The 20,006-nt window shown below is 37.8% G+C and overlaps 1 protein-coding gene across 1 annotated transcript in view; it reads left to right on the top strand.

Annotated features, from left to right (window-relative positions):
• Positions 1-20,006, top strand: part of POLN (DNA polymerase nu) — a 94,556-nt gene that overhangs the window by 13,903 nt on the left and 60,647 nt on the right. The window contains exons 6-12 of the mRNA XM_074587392.1: positions 402-462; positions 670-734; positions 1,642-1,725; positions 2,164-2,253; positions 4,830-4,886; positions 5,681-5,734; positions 5,973-6,038. Of these exons, the coding sequence (XP_074443493.1) occupies positions 402-462; positions 670-734; positions 1,642-1,725; positions 2,164-2,253; positions 4,830-4,886; positions 5,681-5,734; positions 5,973-6,038 (477 nt within the window). The remainder of the gene's footprint in view (positions 1-401; positions 463-669; positions 735-1,641; positions 1,726-2,163; positions 2,254-4,829; positions 4,887-5,680; positions 5,735-5,972; positions 6,039-20,006) is intronic.

Here is a 20,006-nt window from a genome sequence, read left to right as displayed (position 1 = left end):
GTCTAGAAAAATGAGGTGCGTACAGTTCTTTATTACTATTCCTATACAAAGTGATTACTATTACAAAATGTATTTCTATTCCCCAAAATAGGAAGTGATAATGAACAATGGTATTTAGATACTATAAAATTTACACTAAGTGGTATTTCATTCCGCAAACGATGTTGTCATATAAAAAGGGATTATACAGACAGGAAGTGATAATGGACAATGGTATTTAGATACTATAAAATTTACACTAAGTGGTATTTCATTCCGCAAACGATGTTGTCACATAAAAAGGGATTATACAGAAAGTGAAATACTGCTTACTGGAAAATACATCCGCATAATGAAACTGCTGTGTGTTTTAAGATAAAATTGGCTGATACTGAAGAATTTATTTGTATCTTGCTTTACAGGTTCAAGGTTTGTGGAAATTATTTTACACATTAGAGCTTCCACTTGTCAAAATTCTGGCAGGTATGACAGTTCAGTTTAAAATATGAATCTTCCCTATTTTCAGAGCTGCTGACTGTGCTCAAGCAGACCCTTATACCTCAGGATACTAAATGTTATCTTAGCCTCATAACAGGTGTATGAGTTTGAGATTCCATTTTACAGTCTAAGAAGCACGTAAGATCAAGTTTGTCAATTGTAAGTGTTCTCAGTATATAATTCTATTTACAGTGATGGAAACGCACAAAATACATGTGAACAAACAAGAATTGAAAAAAACATCAGAGATTCTGGGGGTAAATTTTGTCTTTATTTTTTCTTTTGGATATTGTATAACATCTCTGCTTTTACTGAGGATAGCTGATTAAAAAGAAGAGGAATCTTCTTGTTTTGTGACAGTTTGGGGTTTGTAGTATTTTTATTATTATAAATATAACTAATGATGTTTATATTTTAAGATACATCCATGTTCATTTAGGCAAGCAAGCAAGAGAAGTTTTCTTCGTTAGCCTTGCCGCAGAACTGAGACTGCTTTGCAAATGCAGAGGTCCTTTTGTGTTATGTGTTGTAGAGTGAAAAAAAAAAAATGTAATGATTCTTTCTGAACCTACAGTTATCAGTAACCATCTTCCTGAGAAGAGACAGATATTTCTATCTCTCTCTTTGTAAATAAAACACTCTTTACAACTTATGTGTTCTGAGAGTTCTGGGGGTTGGACTAGATGACCTTTTAAAGGTCCCTTCCAACCCAACACATTCTATGATTCTAAGTTTGCCATCTCCCCATTAATAAAAATAGCTACAAGAGAATCCTATTTTGTAGCATAAAATCTTAATAGATAATCATAGTGGTCTGACAGATTATTAATTTGCCAGAGTGAGTTGCATATCTCTGTTTCTCACAGATCTCTATAGTCTTCAGTAACCTAAATTATTTTCCTGCAAATTTCGGTCCTTTTCACTGCAGTAAATCCCTCTCCCAGATCATGAAGAAATACATATTAAAGAGTATATGAGCAATCTACTAAACCAAGCATAGCCAGCAATGATTAAACATTACCAAATACCCTATTTTTAAATAGAAGTCCAATATACTCATATATACAATATAAGGTATGTTATATATATATATACACACAGGTATTGAAGAAAATAATAATAATAATGATGTAAACAGAATAATTCTGATGTACTAATTTATAGTTGCGACTCAAAGAGCTTGAACAGGAAGCTCATCAAGTTGCTGGAGAACGATTCCTTTTGACGAGCAGTAGTCAGCTCAGAGAGGTAATATTTATACTACTCTATTGTTACAGAAATCGTAAGTTCTGTATCTTGTTATTGATACAGAAGAATTATGAAGCATATAAAATTGTTCTTACAACTTCAGTATTCTTTTTCTTTGATAATTAATTATCTTATTTTCTGATCTTGATAGAGGGCATATTAGTTCTTCATAAATCTGGCAATATTGGATAACCTGTATTTGAATGTATTTACATAAATTATGCATTTGTTTTTAGTAAATATATGCTACTTTTTCAATAGGTCAAAAATAAATATTTGATCTTCTCAATTCTGTGTTAGTTCTCTTTGCTGCGGTATGCTCTTATTTTCCTTGAAATCTGTTTTCTAGACTTAAGTTCGGGCACCAAATTATTTTCCTTTCTGTTTCAGCACTTGAAGCACTGAAACATTTCTCTCGTGTTTTTTCTCTTACTGCAGGTACTATTTGAAAAGTTAAAACTTCATGCACTGTGTGAGAAACTTCACAGAACTGAAATACAACAACTTGTGTCCACCTCTGAAGTTGTGGTGAGATGGCGAGGGGTTTTAAAACCATCTGCATAATTTAGCAAAACCTCTAAGTTATATTCCAGTGAAATTGTCATTTGTCTAAAGTTTTCCTAGCAATCTTGATTTACTTTTATATTGTACAAATTACACTTCATTTACTTAATGTCAGCAATGAAAGTTGCAGTCCACAATGGGGAAAAACAAACTAGCTAGCGAAGCTAAACTTTAGCTATAAACCATGTTTAAAAACTTCAGTACCAGCATGCCTGTATGACCATCTTCCTCAAAGGAGGGAGACTTTCTTACTGGTCAGATTTTGGTAGCTCAGTATGACTGACTGGTTGGCTGAAAGAAACCACTGGTGAAAGAAAAGAACATTCATGTAAAATCTGCTAGTGGAGAAAATAGAGACCCAGACTTTCTCTTTGCCACCAGGAGACTTGGGCTAAAACCTTGTTGTCATCTCTTTATGGATCCTTAACTCATTCATTAATACTACTTAAAAAGGTTTGTAGGAAATTATTTGATACCTCTGGTTTGATTTGGGAGTTGTTGGTTTCTTTGTATGGTCCAGTGTTTTACTTGTGTGCATGAATTTTCCTCAGCCTTTTTTTTTTTTTTTTTTTTTTCCTCTGTGGAGATGCTTGTCTTCAGTAAGAGTGGTTACATTTAGAGGCAGGTCTGCAGGATCTTGATAGAATCTTCTTCCCTTAGAGCAATAATGACTGAGCAGTTTAGATACTTTGATACACCTGTACAAGACGTCAGATGTATCTTCAGATTTAGTGCAATGAATACTGCATGTACAAAGCTCTCTAGTTCTTTTTTCTGTTTGTGTTGGAGCAGTTAATTTTCAGCAATGCAGACATTCATGTGAGATCCAACACAAGTGCAGAAACCTGCCAAAAACATTTGTCTAAAAATTATGAAGTCAAGACAAAACTGCAGACTTCTTGGTAACTTGAGGCAAATGTGGATGCCCCTTCCTTTTCATAGATTCATAGAATCGTTTAGGTTGGAAAAGACCTTTAAAATCGAGTACGACCATAAACCTAACACTGCCAAGTCCACCACTAAACTATGTCCCTAAGTGCCACATTATACCTCCAGGGATGGTGACTCAACCACTTCCGTGGGCAGCCTGTTCAATGCTTGGTAATCCTTTCATTGGAGATTTTTTCCCTAATATCCAATCTAAACCTCCCCTGGCGTAACTTGAGGCTGTTTCCTCTTGTCCTATCTCTTGTCACTAGGGAAACGAGACAGAGCCCCACCTCTCTACAATCTCCTTTCAGGGAGTTGTAGAGATTGATAGGGTCTCCCCTCAGCTTCTTTTTCTCTAGGCTAAACAACCCCAGTTCCGTCGGCTGCTCCTCATAAGACTTCTGCTCTAGACCTTTCACCCTTTCACCAGCTTTGCTCTTCTCTGGACACGCTCCACCACCTCAGTGTCTGTCTTGTAGTGAGGTGTCCAAAAGTGAATACAGTATTCAAGGTGGGGCCTCCCAGTGCCGAGTACAGCAGGATGATCACTTCTCTAGTCCTACTGGCCACGCTATTTCTGATAGAAGCCAGGATGCTATTAGCCTTCTTGGCCACCTGGGCACGCTGCTGGCTCATATTCAGACAGCTGACAACCAACACCCCCAGGTCCTTTTCTGCCGGGCAGCCCTCCAGTCACTCTTCCCCAAGCCTGTAGCGTTGCACGGGGTTGTTGTGACCCAAATGCAGGACCTGGCACTTGGCCCTGTTCAACCTCATACCATTGGCCTCAGCCCATTGATCCAGCCTGTCCAGATCCCTCTGTAGAGCTTTCCTACCCTCAAGCAGATCAACGCTCCCGCCTAGTTTAGTGTCATCTGCAAACTTACGGAGGGTGCTCTCAATCCCCTTGTCCAGTTAATTAATAGATCATTTTGTTAAGATAATAATAGTAATGAAATTCCTTCTTAGAAGAGAAGAAGCTTCCGTATAGCTGTACCTGTTTCTGATTTGCTGCCACAATTCTATTGCTCTAGTTTACATAGGAGTCAAATTAAAGGACACAACACATTGCTGAGAGTGTACACCTCTGGAAACGTAGAAAGGTAGTATTTGTTTCTCTTGTGGGAAAGAGAAAATTCAACTGTTGGGCCAAGTGTCTGAACTACCAGATATGATCTCTGAGGTAATGTCAACAGTATAACCATGAAAACCACACACTACTCAAGGAGAAGGACATTTCATACATCAAATATGTAATCTTGGAGAGTGACAGAGCGCCTTGGGAGATTGGAGGGATCAGTGAAATGGAATACATGCCATCTTTTTGTGGGAACATATTTGTTGCAGTAATCAAAGCAATGCTTTTATCTAGTCCACTACTCTCTTTCCAACAACTGCTGAGACTTGGTTATTTAGAGAAAGATAGGCTGAAACCTTCCAATAGATAAATACTAGATAATTAATATGTTGTCTTTCCCTGAGAGCAAGAGTATTTTGTCTGTTCAGGTTGGTGAGAAAATGTCTTCCTCCAAAACTTTGTCTGTTAAGATTGTTAAATAACATAATATAACAGAAAAGTAAGCCAGTAATTCACATTCTTTATTTTACAGCTAAATAAGTTGCAAGATCTTCATCCTTTGCCTAAGATAATTTTAGAATACCGTCAGGTGAGCTGATATTTTTCACATAATGTAGATGTACTGAAGCAAAAATAGTAAGAAATATAACGTATTTACACCTAACTAAAAAAAGTTGGCTCTAATGTAAGCTCATTCAAATATTCATTTAAATTTTGAAGCTGTAGGTTTTCTTAAGAATTTTTAAATTTAATGTTTATACTTCTGTTTTGCAGTATTTTAGATTATATCCAGCAAATAACTCTGTTGCAAAAACAATTGGAAACCTTCACTGTTAAATTTGTCTAGTGCTTTAAAGCACAACCCTAGGGCAAAACATTTATTTTTTGAGTTCTGAAGAAGTACTCTGCAGAAAACGAAGGAGATAACTAGTTATGGGGTTATTTAGGTGACAAGCCTCCTCAAAGTCCAAAAAGACCTACTTAGTCTGCTCTCACACTTAATGTTTGGGTTTTCAGTGGATGAGTTTCCAAGATTTAAAAAAGAAAAAAAAACCTGTGGGTGGGGTTGTTCTTTTGTGTGTGTGTGTGTCTTTTTTGTGTAGTTTATTGACCCTGGGGTTAAAAGTTGTAAAAGAATAAATTCCAATAGTTCATTACTAGTATCTGCAAAGACATGGCTTTAGGTTATAACCAAGCACTTACTTAGCTTATGCTAATAGTCAAGCTATTAGTGGGTGTACATCCATTATCTACTAACATAAAACTGTCTTTTAAAAAAAGCCTACAAAACAATTTAATATGCATTTGGAAAATAAATTCTTTAATTTGAAAAATCTCTTATTTTTATAAATAAGTATTTATATGAGCTCTTATGTAATTCAGGTTCACAAGATGAAATCAACTTATGTGGATGGACTACGAACGTGCATGAGAAAGGTAGAAATATAAAAAGTAGCCTGTAAAATATGGTATTTCAAATCATAAAAGGATGTGAAATGGTTACCGTGTTTACAGTTTAAGAACTTTTATGTATAGAAAATTATAAAGTATTTCTTTTTGATTTTGTAGTCCTGATGCAGTGAGTCTTTATTACTGATACTTACATTAAATAAAACGTAGAGGTATGTCTTCATCCATTTCTTTTTGGGGATTTTTTTACTTTACTTGACTACAGGGATTTATTTCCTCTACGTGGAATCAGACAGGAACTGTGACTGGCAGGCTTTCAGCCAAACATCCAGTAAGTGAGCCTGTTAAAAGATTTACATTTTAATTAGAATTAAAAAATAATATTATTTATATAAAATATCTAATATTTTTAACACATTAAATGTTAATTTTCATCTTAGTCTAGCAGTTGCCATATTTTATGAAAATGGTGGACAAAAAAAGCTTATTAAATGGGTGGTTTAGAACACTTTTTCTTATGAATGTTTTCTGTTATTTGTGGATCAGAATTTAATATTATTACCTGAAGTTTACCTGAAGTAGAGGGGTGGAATTGTGAGCCATGCAGGCACCCTCTAAAATTCCACCAAATACTTCTTGGTAATGAATTCCTGGTGTTCATGAACCACTCCTTGTAAAGGATCAGTGAGCGCTGGGAGGTACTCTGGGGATTATAGGAAAAAAAGGAAGCTCTCTTTTTCTGGAATTTGGCTTCAGGCCTCATAGCAGCAAAGGGCTAAGCTGGCTATGCTGTTGCTCTGGAAGTCTTCCGGATGCTTATATGGCTGTGACACTTGGGCTCTTTGTGCTTCCTCTCTTGTCTTTGGCTATAATGATCTCCAGGTACATGCTGTGGAATGTGTTTTACTTGACTTTTTGGACTGCTAGAGGCTTGGGGTTTTTTTTGCCGAAGTGGCCTTTTCAAGGGCATATTTGATTATATTTTATTGTACCATTTTACTTGGAGTTTAGGAAGCATACTGACCTTTGACTGTAGGGACTGGTGAGGCCTTTTGCGTTCCACTTCTGTTGCAGCCCATAGCTGAGTGGATGAGTGTGCAGGACCTGGTGTGGGAGGAGACAGGGTTGCAGACTGCTTCAGGGCTCAAGTCAAGGCATAGGTGGGGGAATAGCGGTAGAAAAGTAGTGACTACTTAGCTGTGGAAATGTTCTGTTGGGTTTAATCATTGCCTTTCTTAGCGAAGACTTGACCTCTGGTCCTGTGGGAGAGGGGGAATATATGCAGAAGTGTGACTTGGCTCATGAAGGCTAGAGGGAATCCATGAGGCCTTTTAACTTACACCGCAAAGTATTGTCAGTTCTTATCCATGCAGGTTTGAGTACTGCTTATCTATCTATGCGGGTACTAGCCTTAAGCGTCACGGGTACAAATGGCATTAGAAGCTTTCTGCAGTCTTGGGAGAAAGGCCATGGTCTTCCACAGCTTTATCTAGGAGTAGAGATGTTAGACATAACCATACGTTGTGACCATTTTGCATGGGTGTCTCCTTGCAAGTCCTGACTGGTTTGGTGACTTTTGGAGTTCTGGCAGAAACCTGTCCTGGGAGGTTCTCATCCTTACAGTACAGGTGACTTCCTTAGCTCTTCTTTTCCCTATCTTCACAGTTCAGGTTTCATTTATATCTCTCTACCCTCATGGTATGTGTTTCCATACAATTTGTTATCAAAAAATTTATAGGAAGTGCTTGTGCTTTTTGCTGAGTAAAAAACAGCGTCTAGCATTCTGAATTAACAACGGAATGGAGGAGTGTTACAGATGCCCCTGTTTCTCATGCACCCATATGGGGGAAAGCGATGGGAGAGAATGGACAAGGTGATCACGAAAGTCACAGTTTGCTGAATATTCTGATGTGATGCACAGGCATTTACAAGTCAGAGCTGAACAAACAGCTGTCTTGAACTGCATACAACACAAGGTGACCTTTGGTCTGTCATGCTAAAAATGACACGGATCTACTTTTCTTAAAGGTTGTTTTTCTCCAAAATAATGCTGCTAAAATTAGCATCCAGGGTTGCCTGAGGCCAGCTTTTCCTTATAAGGAAAAACATCGGTGTGGCTTTTTTTGTGTGAAATGTTTATGGAACTTATACCATCTGTTTCTGAATCATTTATTGATACAGAAGATAGACTGCAGTGCCCAGTCACTTACTGAGTGTTAAAGTGTTAAAGAAATCACAAATATTGTAGATAATTTTGCATTTACTATGATGTTATGTAAAATTTTAGCTGAATATTTGCTGAGATAGTTTATTTTTATAAAGCTGTAAGAAGTGATTAAAGCAAAATGTAAGTTTAAATCAGATGAAGTGATAATTCAAATAGAAAAAACATCCCATTTGCTGCAGTGATTGTGGGAGACGGAGTTCTCAACAAAGTTTTCATCTTTCATTTGTTTTGTAAATGTGATGGATCTGTCTGTCCTCTTTCCTTTAAGGCAATGAATGGAGTCCAGGAGGGATTTACTCACAGGTTTAAGGAACAATGACCAGATATTAGGTACAGAACAGGATTTCTCTTTCAGATAAACTGTTCTGTGATCTTCTTTCAGACAAACCTACATCTGATGTATATTTTTGGCTTTATATGGGTTTCTCTCAATAGATAAACTTATTCAAATTAATTTTTATAACTTCTGTGTTGCAGCAACTTAGAGGAGGTTTCTTCATACAATGTTACTTCAGTGGCTCTCCCTGTGTATATCTATTTTAGTTTAATTGTGCACTCCATTTCTTCCCATTTGCTTTCTTCTCTACAATATGTGCTGTGTGATTAATGCATTTTTCACAAATAACAAAGTGTTCTATAATAATATAGTACATCATTAAACAGGGACACATTTGATTTTGTAATCTGCTATAGTACTGTAACTATTTGCTACTCCCTAAGAACCTGCGTATCTGAAACCTAAAAGTAAATATAAACCCTAAAATTCTTCAGTCAAGTTATTTTGTAATGTACCCATAGGCTCGTTATTTTTTCCACTCTGTGATGGATTGCTTATGACTATTAGAGGAAGTTAATTAGGTTTATTATTTGAATATATTATTTTTAATTAATTCTTGCATAAATATATTGCTCTCATCTGCATTAGGATACTCCTTTATTATAATGCTTATAGACAACTTTCCTATTAAATATGTTTATTACATTCATAAAGATTTGTTTATGTTATCCAGACCTACCCTGAAATACCACTTTCCAGCCTCTCACCTTTTAAAGCAAAAAAGAAGTTATGACAGAGGTGGAAAGGCATAAAGCCAATTAAGGTGAAGCCTCTTTCAGAATGAACAGAGAGAAATCCTAACTCAAGATATAAAGATTGCATATAATTGGATGTTATAATTTGTTTTAAGATGTAAACTTCAGTGCTAGAATCAGATCTTCTGTATTAAGGTTTCTTTCCTCTAGGCTTCTGCAGCAGGGAGAACTGAAATGCTACTAATGAGTTTACACTTTTATACTTCAGAAGATGTTTGTATCATTAAACTAAAAAGCATAAAGTGGTGGGCTTCAGGGGGCACTTCCTTCCTTTTAGTAACAAAAAAGTTATGCTGAAGATAGATAAAAAAGCGTTCCTATTTCTCCCCAGGAAAAATGCGTTTACCAGCTTGTCCAAAAAGGCAAAGAAATAAAATAATTTAACCTGTCAGTCAGAGAAGCATGTTAGCCTTTGATTTGGAAAGCAGGAATGTAATTCGAAAGAGAAACTAATTAGAGTATGTTGAATGTTAATGTGCTCAAAGATGGACTATAAAAAACCTGAAATATTGACTCTACCTCAGTCTCTCCAACAGATATAAGTAACACTTTCTGATAGTGAGTGCATGATAGAGAATTGCATGCTTGTTTGTTACTAATAGTGTTTGGAATATGAATAATAAATTACCTATCTGGTTTTTATTCTTATGGGAGTGACAGTTTCTTGAATTAGAGACCCCTCTGAGCAATTGCCATCAAAAATGAGTTTGTTCTGTCAATTAACTTAGCAAACCAGTTTTTCTGATTATCCACACTGTGTCTGTATTCCTTCCCTTCTGGCCTGTCTTCTGGACTGAATGGACTGATTGTCTCTGAGATAAAACTGAAATGTAGTTTTGGAATAGTTTGGTGATCACTTGTGGACAGTGTGGATGAGATGCTGCTTGTTTGTCTCCCTTTCATAACACTGTCCCAATAGGTTTTACATCCTTGGCATATCCACATGCGCACACCAAACAAGGTGGACTGTCAGAATCATGCTATCAGAACTATAGTGACAGCTCTCAAATTTCAGGCGTTTGGTCCCAGGCCTCATTAAGGCTACAGGCTGTATCTGTATCTGTGATACTACCAATACACTTTCTGAAAGTTTATAGTCTATAGTCACAGTTAGATTGCAGCACAAACAGGATGTTCTACAAAGTATTTCAATAGTGGGGAGCTGCTGTGCAAATTTGAAGTGTCCTGTTTTTCCCCTGTGCCTTTCCTTCACAGCTTTTAGAAGGCTTTGGCAGTGCTGATGCAGCGTAGGGAGCCAGACACCAAGTCTGGAAGCAGGGTGTGATCACATCTTCCTTTTTTTTTTTTTTTTTTCCCCCTAGAAATGAACCAGTGCCTTGGCTGCTTTTGAAACTGAACTATTTTTTGTCTTTTTTGTCTAATTTTTGTAAACTTGTTTTCATACACTGTCCTACTGAAATAAATGTTGACTTAAAATGGACAGATGGTATGGGTCTTACATTTGCATTGATCTTACTTGGCTGTGTTTTCTATTTTTTTTTTTTTAAAGTATATTTATTGGAAAGCACTGGGGATAGGGAAAAGTCAGACATTTTACAGGTCTTGTAAATGAAAAAAAAACAACAGATGCTTACATAAAGCATCTTGTCAAAAGTCTTCTATAATGTCATCTAGGCTAACAAAATCATTTTTAGGTAAGTATGCTCTGATGTGGGCTTTACTTAAAATAATAGTAGGTTGCCTTAACAGAGATAAGAATGTATATGCGTTTTCTTGGACCTTTGCATCAAAGCAATTTAGTGTCATGTTTCCCGGTCAGTACAAATAGCTGTCACTCAGATGAGCTGATACGCTGTTAGAAGAAGTCAGAGCGCACGTGCCCTTTGGTATGGTTGGTCTGTGTTCTCTGAGTATCTCTTGCATTCAGAATGTATTTTGGTGCCATGTTTCTTTTCAGTATATTTATTCCAATAGTCTTGAGTCATATGCTGATAATGACTGTGCTAATAGCAGTAAAATAGTATCTTATTTATTTTAGAGTTTTGGTGTTTTTAGAATCTCTTTTGTTGTTGTTTTATTTATTTAGAAGTATATTTTAGTGAAGGCTTTAGCCTTCTCTATTTACAGTGATGGAGACAGAAGTTCTCTATTTCCTCTCTTTCTTCCTCGCTCATCACAGTTTATTTTATGATGTGAATGAGCACGTTGATGAGACTTTAGTTCAGTTGCATTCCTGACGAAAATTTACACAATGTTAGCATTACAATAGGATGTTCTTAGTTATTGATGCGACAGCTACAGTATGAAAACTCACTGTTAGCTTTATCATAACACTCATGTCTGATGCTCCAGAACATCGTCATAAGGATTTAATATTCAAATGCAGAAGTAAGGTTTCTGCATCATAGACCTTTGTTCTCTTAGCGTCTCGAGTACACATACTATCCTTTTCTATGACAAGTGCATGTCTTTGGTATTCTCTTTAGTAATGCTCCTGATTTGTATACATTCGTTAATCTCATCATGTGTGGTGTATCCAATACATGGACTACATTTGATAGCGTGATTTTTTTCCATTTGGCTCAGTAAAGCTTGGAGCGTCATCTGTGTTGTAATTCTGTAGTAACAAGAGCGGTTCAATCATGTATAGAACTTCTCTTCTATTTGGGATTATCTTTGTATGTATAATTGTTCTGTGTGTTATTTAAAGAAAGATAGCATGTAGCCAGTATAAATCTGCTTCTATGCAGCAATCAACATAGAAAATGCTTGCATTTTATTTATGCAGGATAAGACAGGGAATCTGTCATTATTTCTTTTGCAAACTAAACATAAGCATGGAAATACACAGAGCAATTAAAATTAATAGCTCAAAAATGAAAGATTCTATACAATTTAGAATAATATCAGCTAAAGTATTTTTAGCACATTATGAAATATTGACAGTGGAAGCTGAATTCCTCCTTCAGTCTCCTTTAGTTTCTGGCAAAAAGCTCCTCAGAAGCTTAGACTTGTAAAAATGGGAGAAAAAAGTTCCTGTAAAATTTTCCAGTACTGGAGAGATGATGGCACTGCATACTTCCACTTGTTTCATTAAGGACAACATATAGTCTAATTCTGATCTCAGCATAGGTTTCATTATATTTTAACATAACAAAAGCCTTTAAATAGTTTATTTTGCTATACAGTGTTCTTCTGTACGTTATTCATCTCCCATTCTGTATCTCAGTCAGCAAAAAATACTTTGAAAAATGTGAGAGTTCTGACAAGACAAAGAATGGAGGTGACAGAAATGAAGAATGATAAAGAGAATGGATTATAGGGGAAGATCAAAAGTTAGGTACAGCAAAAGAGACTTCTTGTCTTGATTGTCCAGTTTTCAGGCAGTAATGATTTTCAAAAGCTTCATCATTGGCATCCCAAAGAATTTCAGGAAAACTATCTCAGTAGCTTTACATCCCTATTGCATTCAGCTTTCTCTGCTGACAGTTCTTTTTTTCCTGTGTCAATGAGTGGAAATTTGCCAATTCTTTATTTCCTCAGCATTCTTTCATAAAATCTCAGTAAGTTTCACCCAGAGTTTTGAAGATGGATGCACACTTTCAGGTTTGGAACAATAACAACAAAAAATAGTGGTTTGTATAAGGGTCACTGAAGATAGACAGAATAGGACAGAGGTCGTCATGCTGACTCCCACGTGGCCTTGTTGTCTTTAGTTCTCCTGTACTAACATCATCATTTGCTGGCTGTGACTCTTAGGAATTTATATTAAGGAACACTTCTATCAAATCAAGAATTGTCCTTTCCTCACTGTGAGAAAAGAAAGAGACGTTAGTTGTTTAGGTTTCCTTTACTCCTTCAATAAGCCTTGTGTTCAGTCTTTTATAGCCTTTTAAGCGGAATTCCCTGCTAACATATGCTCAGTAAGTTCCTCAGTATCTGGAAGTCCTATTTGAGATGCTAAACTTTACCCTTTTGTAAAACAACTGTTACATCTTTTCTTTAGAAAGTAAATTCCTCCAGTCTGGAAATCTTGTCATTTATCATGTGTTTAAAGGTCTAGTATTTGTACGTTTGGGCAATATTCCCTTGACACTGTTTACTTTAAAGCTATAATATACAGCTAATATATACAACTAGTACAATATTTACTAGCTCAAACTGCCACTCAAAGAGTTGTTATCTCTATCCCTTAGCACTGTTTTTTCACCAAAACCAAATCATATCTTGGAGTTCATCCCAGAGTTGAATAGCGTCCCATCTTAATGAACGCTAGTTTCATAGCGCTTATGTTCTAAGTATAACTTTTCTTTCAGGAAAATGAAATTAAATAAGTAATTAAATATGTTTATAAGTCAGTTTATATATGTGAAACAAAAGCAGTCTTTGTCTCTTTGAAAGATGTGTAGAACCGTGTATATACAAACTCCCTTGCCTGCTGTGTGATGGTTAATAATCATAGAATTGCTGAGGTTGGAAGGGACCTTTAAGATCATCAAGTCCAACCATTAACCTACCCTGACAAGAGCCACTTCTAAACCATGTCCTTAAGTACCACATCTACCCTTTTTTTAAACATCTCCAGGGATGGTGAATCCACCACCTCCCTGGGCAGCCTATTCCAATGTTTAATAACCCTTTCAGTGAAAAAAATTTTCCTAATATCCAATCAATCTCCCCTGACATAACTTGAACCCGTTTCCTCTTATCCTATCACTTGTCACCAGGGAGAAGAGGTCAGCCCCCATCTCTCTACAACCTCCTTTCAGGTAGTTGTAGAGGGTGATAAGGTCTCCCCTCAGCCTCCTCTTCTCCAGGCTAAACAACCCCAGCTCCCTCAGGCGTTCCTCATAAGGTTTGTCCTCCAGACCCCTCACCAGCTTTGTAGCCCTTCTCTGGACACGCTCCAACACCTCAATATCCTTCTTGTAGTGAGGGGCCCAAAACTGAATGCAGTACTCGAGGTGGGGCCTCACCAGTGCCGAGTACAGGGGGATGATCACTTCCCTAGTTTGGCTCACCACACTATTCCTGATACAGGCTAGGATGCTGTTGCCCTTCTTGGCCACCTGGGCACACTGCTGGCTCATATTCAGCCGGCTGTCCACCAACACCCCCAGGTCCTTTTCTGCCGGGCAGCTTTCGAGCCACTCCGCCCCAATCTTGTAGCGTTGCACGGGGTTGTTGTGACCCAAATGCAGGACCTGGCACTTGGCCTTGTTGAACCTCATACCATTGGCCTCAGCCCATCGATCCAGCCTGTCCAGATCCCTCTGCAGAGCCAACCTACCCTCAAGCAGATCAACGCTCCCGCCCAGCTTAGTGTCATCTGCAAACTTACTGAGGGTGCATTCGATCCCCTCATCCAGATCATTGATAAAGATATTAAAGAGAACCGGCCCCAGCACCGAGCCCTGGAGGACACCACTTGTGACCGGACACCAACTGGATTTAACTCCATTTACCACCACTCTCTGGGCATGGCCATCCAGCCAGTTTTTTACCCAGCAAAGAGTACACCTGTCCAGGCCATGAGCAGCCAGTTTCTCCAGGAGAATGCTGTGGGAAATAGTGTCAAACGCTTTGCAAAAATCCAGGTAGATAACATCCACAGCTTTTCCCTCATCCACTAAGTGGGTCACCTTATCATAGAAGGAGATCAGGTTTGACAGGCATGACCTGCCTTTCACAAACCCACGCTGCCTGGGCCTGATCACCCTGTTCTTCTGCATGTGCCAGTATATAACCAAGCATCTGGGCTGAACCCATGATTTGACAAAATAATTTGTCACAGAACATGTCAAACCAATAAGTTAGTAAAATAAGATATTTTTTGTTATTTTAAAAATCACTCATTGAGTCCTTTCTCACTTACTGCTACAACATTATTACATGAGATCATTGCCAGGTCTAAATTTCAAAGAGTTTGACAGAAAGAGGATTAATCAAATACACTATTCTTATGGCTATCTCTCTAAAGTAAGAAGTCAGTATTTTTGGTTGCTCTTTTCTTCTTCCCTTGTATTCACTTTGAAAGCTGCTTAAACTTGTGGGAAGGTGATGAATTACTTCTACGTCTCCCACTTGATTGACATCTAAAACCTTGATAATTCTGTGCTGCTGGGTAAGGCAAGAGGGGAGTGCGTGACCTTTGAATCATTGTTCACTGATGAAAAACAGTAACTCATACCAAAAATGAAGAAACCTTTTACCAGAAGTCTGTATGATTCTATTTTTTTGACAAGGAAAACAGATGTCTTTAATTTTTAACTAGCCACTAGGTGGCAATTGCAGACAAGTCAAGATTGGTTTAGGAGTGCCTGTACACACACATACCAGGATGGTATTGCTATGGTGATTTTGTTCATCTTCATATTTTCTGTATGTATTGAGCTACATGCTGCATTTTGAAAATTAGATCTTCAGCCTGCCTTGAAATTGTGTCTCATAGAAGTCACAGAAAATGACTGTTTGTTCCTTTACAATAATAAATAAATGCTGCTATGGACAGTGATTAATATGGCAATTTTCCAAAAGAGAAATCATGAAGGTTGTTTTTTTTATTTCTGCTGTGTAGTTTCTCATAAGTGAGTTGCCACCAACTTTGGAGGTACCAGACAAATTGAGAGAATTTGATGTTGTCAGTGCCCTCAGGACTTGAAGTCTTGTTCTGCATTGCAAGAATGCTACTTTAGGCTATTCTCCAGCAGCTTTGGCCTTTTGACAAAGGAGCAAACAGAGTGACACTTAAGGAAATAGCTCACTGAACCTGTGCTTATATTTCTTCTCAAATTGATTAACTGAGTGATGAGAGCACAATTTATCAATAGGTGCAGTCCCATGCAGAGTAAGAAAAGACAACTGAAAAAAAAGGAAAAGGAGTGAGAAAATTTTGAAGAAGTAAATAAACAGGAGGAAAAACACACTACAAGAATAAAAAGAAAAAAGTAATTAGAGATATAGAATATAAAGCTCAAAGGAATTGCCATCTACCTATCTATTATCATTGTAATGAAGTCTGGTCTTGCAGACTGCGGTATTACTTCTGCTCCAGAAGTAATACAATGGTAGTCATCAAACAGATGCTGTGAATTTAAAAGCTTACTTTGTGTTTCATGGTGTAGAGCTGAGCTCTGGTTCTAAGAGAACAGTTGTGCCCTAATTATTTTCATAAAATTTCTGGAGAAGACAATACTGAGAGAACTTCTAGAAACTTTTGGATTTATAATGCTTCAGTTTTCACTGGAGTGCCACATTTCATGAGATAAGCTAGAATTTTGCTGCCCTGAACTTTTTTCAAACAGAAGAGAAAATCTGTGGTTTTCCTCAAATATTAGGAAAAAAATGATTTCCTGAAGCAACAGCTATTAGAGTAATTAAACCTGACAAGATCACGGTCCCAGGAAATATTCTTGCTTATAGGAAATGCAACTAGTTTTTGCTATTTGCTGGCATTGATAGTCACAGTAAAATATTATTTAATTCCCCTGTTGTCTTTATTTTGCTCTAGTGTTTGGCACTATGCCTCACTGTAACAGCAGGTGGATTAGTGGCCACATCAAAGAATATATACGTTATAACCTTACCTTGTCTAACTGCTTCCTTATATCTGTTCACTCTAACTCCTTGGCTGTTTTTGATCTTCTCTCGCGACTCATCCATATTGTATACACTTATGAACGGATACTCTTGTCTCAGTAGTAAGTATTGTCTCTGTTCTTATTTTTAAATAAATCCTTAGATCAGTGCAGGAATTAATCAGAATCAAATGTCCATTGTTTTTTTTTTCTTTTTTTTTTCTTTATCCCCTCTTCCAGAGAAGGGCAATGAAGCTGGTGAGGGGTCTGAAGTACAAGTATTATGAAGAGTGCCTGAGGCAGCTGGGGTTGTTCAGCCTGGAGAAAAGGAGGCTAAGGGGAGACTTTATCACTCTCTATAACTACCTGAAAGGAGGTTGTAGAGAGGTGGGGGTCGGTCTCTTCTCCCAAGTGACAGGTGATAGGACGAGAGGAAACGGCCTCAAGTTGCGCCAGGGGAGGTTTAGACTGGATATTAGGAACAATTTCTTCACTGAAAGGGTTATTAAGCACTGGAGCAGGCTGCCCAGGGAAGTGGTCATCCCCCTGTACTCAGCACTGGTGACGCTGCACCTCGAGTACTGTGTTCAGTTTTGGGGCCTTCACTACAAGAAATACATTGAGGTGCTGGAGCAGGTCCAGAGAAGGGCAACGAAGCTGCTGGGGGGTCTGGAGAACAAGTCTTATGAGGAGCAACTGAGGGAACTGGGGTTGTAGAGAGGTGGGTGTTGGTCTCTTCTCCCAAATAACAAGAGATAGGACAAGAGGAAATGGTCTTAAGTTGTGACAGGGGAGGTTTAGCTTGGATATTAGGGAAAAAATCTCCAATTAAAGGGTTATCAAACATTGGAACAGGCTGCCCAGGGAAGTGGTTGAGTCACTATTCCTGGAGATATTTAAGAGACGTGTAGTTGTTATACTTAGGGAAATGGTTTAGTGGTGGACTTGGCAGCGTTAGGTTTACAGTTGGACTCAATGATCTTAAAGATCTTTTCCAACATAAAGGGATTCTATGAAAGCCGTGAAAAATGGAAAATTCCATTTATATGATCAAGTAGTTCTTACTAATTGTGTTACAGGTTTACCAATATTATTTATGAAGCTTGTGTGTACATTTTTGCATGCATTTCCCATAATCAAGACAATACAATTCTTTTTCTCGGAGCTTTCATTTTAAGACATGATGCACCAATAGACTAATTTTTGCAAAGTATTTGTTTCTGTCTTTAATCTTTGAAGTTTAATGTTATGCTACAAGTACTTTATATATATATATATTTATTATTATTTTTTAATTGCTTGGAAACGAAACCGGAGTCTTTCTATGGCTTTCCACACTGCCTCATAACTTTGAAGGCTTTAGTTCTCTCTGTCAGAAATCATGTGAAGTAGAGAGAAGGCAACAGGGTACATAGATTAATCTATTACAACAATGTTCTAAAAGCAGAATCATAGAATTGCAAGATAGTCAAGTTTGGACAGGACTGCTCGAGATCGTCTAGTCCAATCCCCCCTGCTCAAAGCAGGGTCCACTAGAGCAGGTTTCTTGAGACCATGTCTAGTCAGGGTTTGAATACCTCCAAGGAGGGAGGCTTCACAACCTCTCTCTGCAGCCTGTTCCAGTGTTTGACCACTGTCACAGTACAGAAGGTTTCTTCTCTTCTGTTTAAATGGAATTTCCTGTAGTTGTTTGTGACCACTGCCTCTTGTCCTGTCATTGGGCACAAGTGAGAAGAATCTGGCTTCATCTTCTTTACACCCTCCCATCAAGCATTCTGACCAGAGGGGAAGGATCACCTCTCTTAACCTGCTGGTGATGCTCTTCCTGATGTGGCCAGGATGCTGTTGGCCTTCCTAGGTACAAAAGCTCATTGCTGGTTCACGTTCAACTTGTTCAACCAGGATCCATGGGTCCTTTCTGCAAAGCTGCTTTCCAGACTGTGAACTCTATGAGATTGTGGTAGCCCATTTCTCCAGATTCTTGAGATCCCTCTGAATCGCAGCACAGCCATCTTATATATCAACTGCTTCTCCCAGTTTTGCATTATCTGCCATCTTGCTGAGGTTGCACCAAGTCCTGTTATTCAGGTCACTAAAGGAGGTGTTGAGAAGTTTTGGCCACTGGGGTACTCCACTAACGCCTGGGTTGCATTTAGTCTTTGTGTCACTCATCAAAACCCTTTGAACCAGGCAGTTCAGCCAGTCTTCAGACCACCTCACTGTCCACTTATCTAGTTTGTACTTCATCAGCTTGTCTAAGAGGCTTTTATGAGAGATTGTTTTGAAAGCCATGCTAAAGTTAAGGTAAACAACATCTGCTGCTCTCCCTTCATCCACCAAGCTAGTCACTTCATCGCAGAAGGCTATTGTTGGTTAAACACCATTTCCCCTTTGGAAATCCATGCTGACTACCCCAAATCATCTTCTTGACTTTAATATGTTTGCAAATATTTTCCAGGATTATTTGCTCCATCACCTTCCCAGGAATTGAGGAGAGGCTGATTGGCCTGTAGTTTTCTGCATCCTCCTTCCTGCCCTCCTGGAAGAAAGAAGTGACACTCAGGAACCTCCCCTGATGATCACAGACTTTCAAACATAAATCATTGTGGGACCTTGGCTTCATCTGTTCTTCTATTGATTGGAACCTCTGGAAATGAATTTTGGATTATGGTGGTGTTGTTTTATATGTTTTTTCTATATTTTTTTTTAAACTAATGCTAGGATTTTCTTATTAATCATCCACTAGAATACCTTCATTTTTTTCCCTCACTCAGAAACAATGAAGAGAAGTATTAATAGTTAACTTTCACAACCAGTTTTTCCATCACACTGTTTCAAGTATATTCCATCTCCTCTGTTGGAGCATAATTGTTCAGAGAGGAATTTTGGTTTTCTGTAACTTCTAACAAGCTGTGGATACCCTTTTCTAACAATAAGGGCTGAGAGTCACATCTTGGATTGGATCTGTGAAGGTTTTGAAGAAATATACTTTAAATAAATATTTAAAAGCAAAATACAGTCTGTATTATGTAGTCCAAGGTAGTAATAGTCATTTACCAAAGCCACATCAATCTTCCACTTTTGATACAATAAAACTGTCACCTAATTTTTAACTCAAGCAGAGGAAAGCTTTCCATTGGGAAGACTCTTCTGAGGTTGTCTCTTTATTTCTCCATCCTTTTAAGTATCTAAAGTTAAATTCATCTCATCAAATCTAAATCTTAGAAAACAACATCTCCAAAGGAATCTTAGGTCAACTTGTTGTAAGTATGTGTCATATCCAGATAGACTGAACTATCCACTGGAGATTCCTGTCTTTGTGTACTGACTGTAGAGGGATTCTAGGCAGCTAGTGTAGACCAAAGACTAGCCTAAAGATGTCTAAAATTAGATGAGAGGATTCTATTAAGCTATTCTAATAGCTTAAAGATGCGTATTACCA

Source organism: Larus michahellis, chromosome 5 (assembly GCF_964199755.1).
Source record: "Larus michahellis chromosome 5, bLarMic1.1, whole genome shotgun sequence".
In the NCBI taxonomy this organism is placed as follows: Eukaryota; Metazoa; Chordata; class Aves; order Charadriiformes; family Laridae; genus Larus; species Larus michahellis.
Note: the sequence above shows the minus strand (reverse complement) of the source record. Positions and strands in the feature narration are given on the sequence as shown.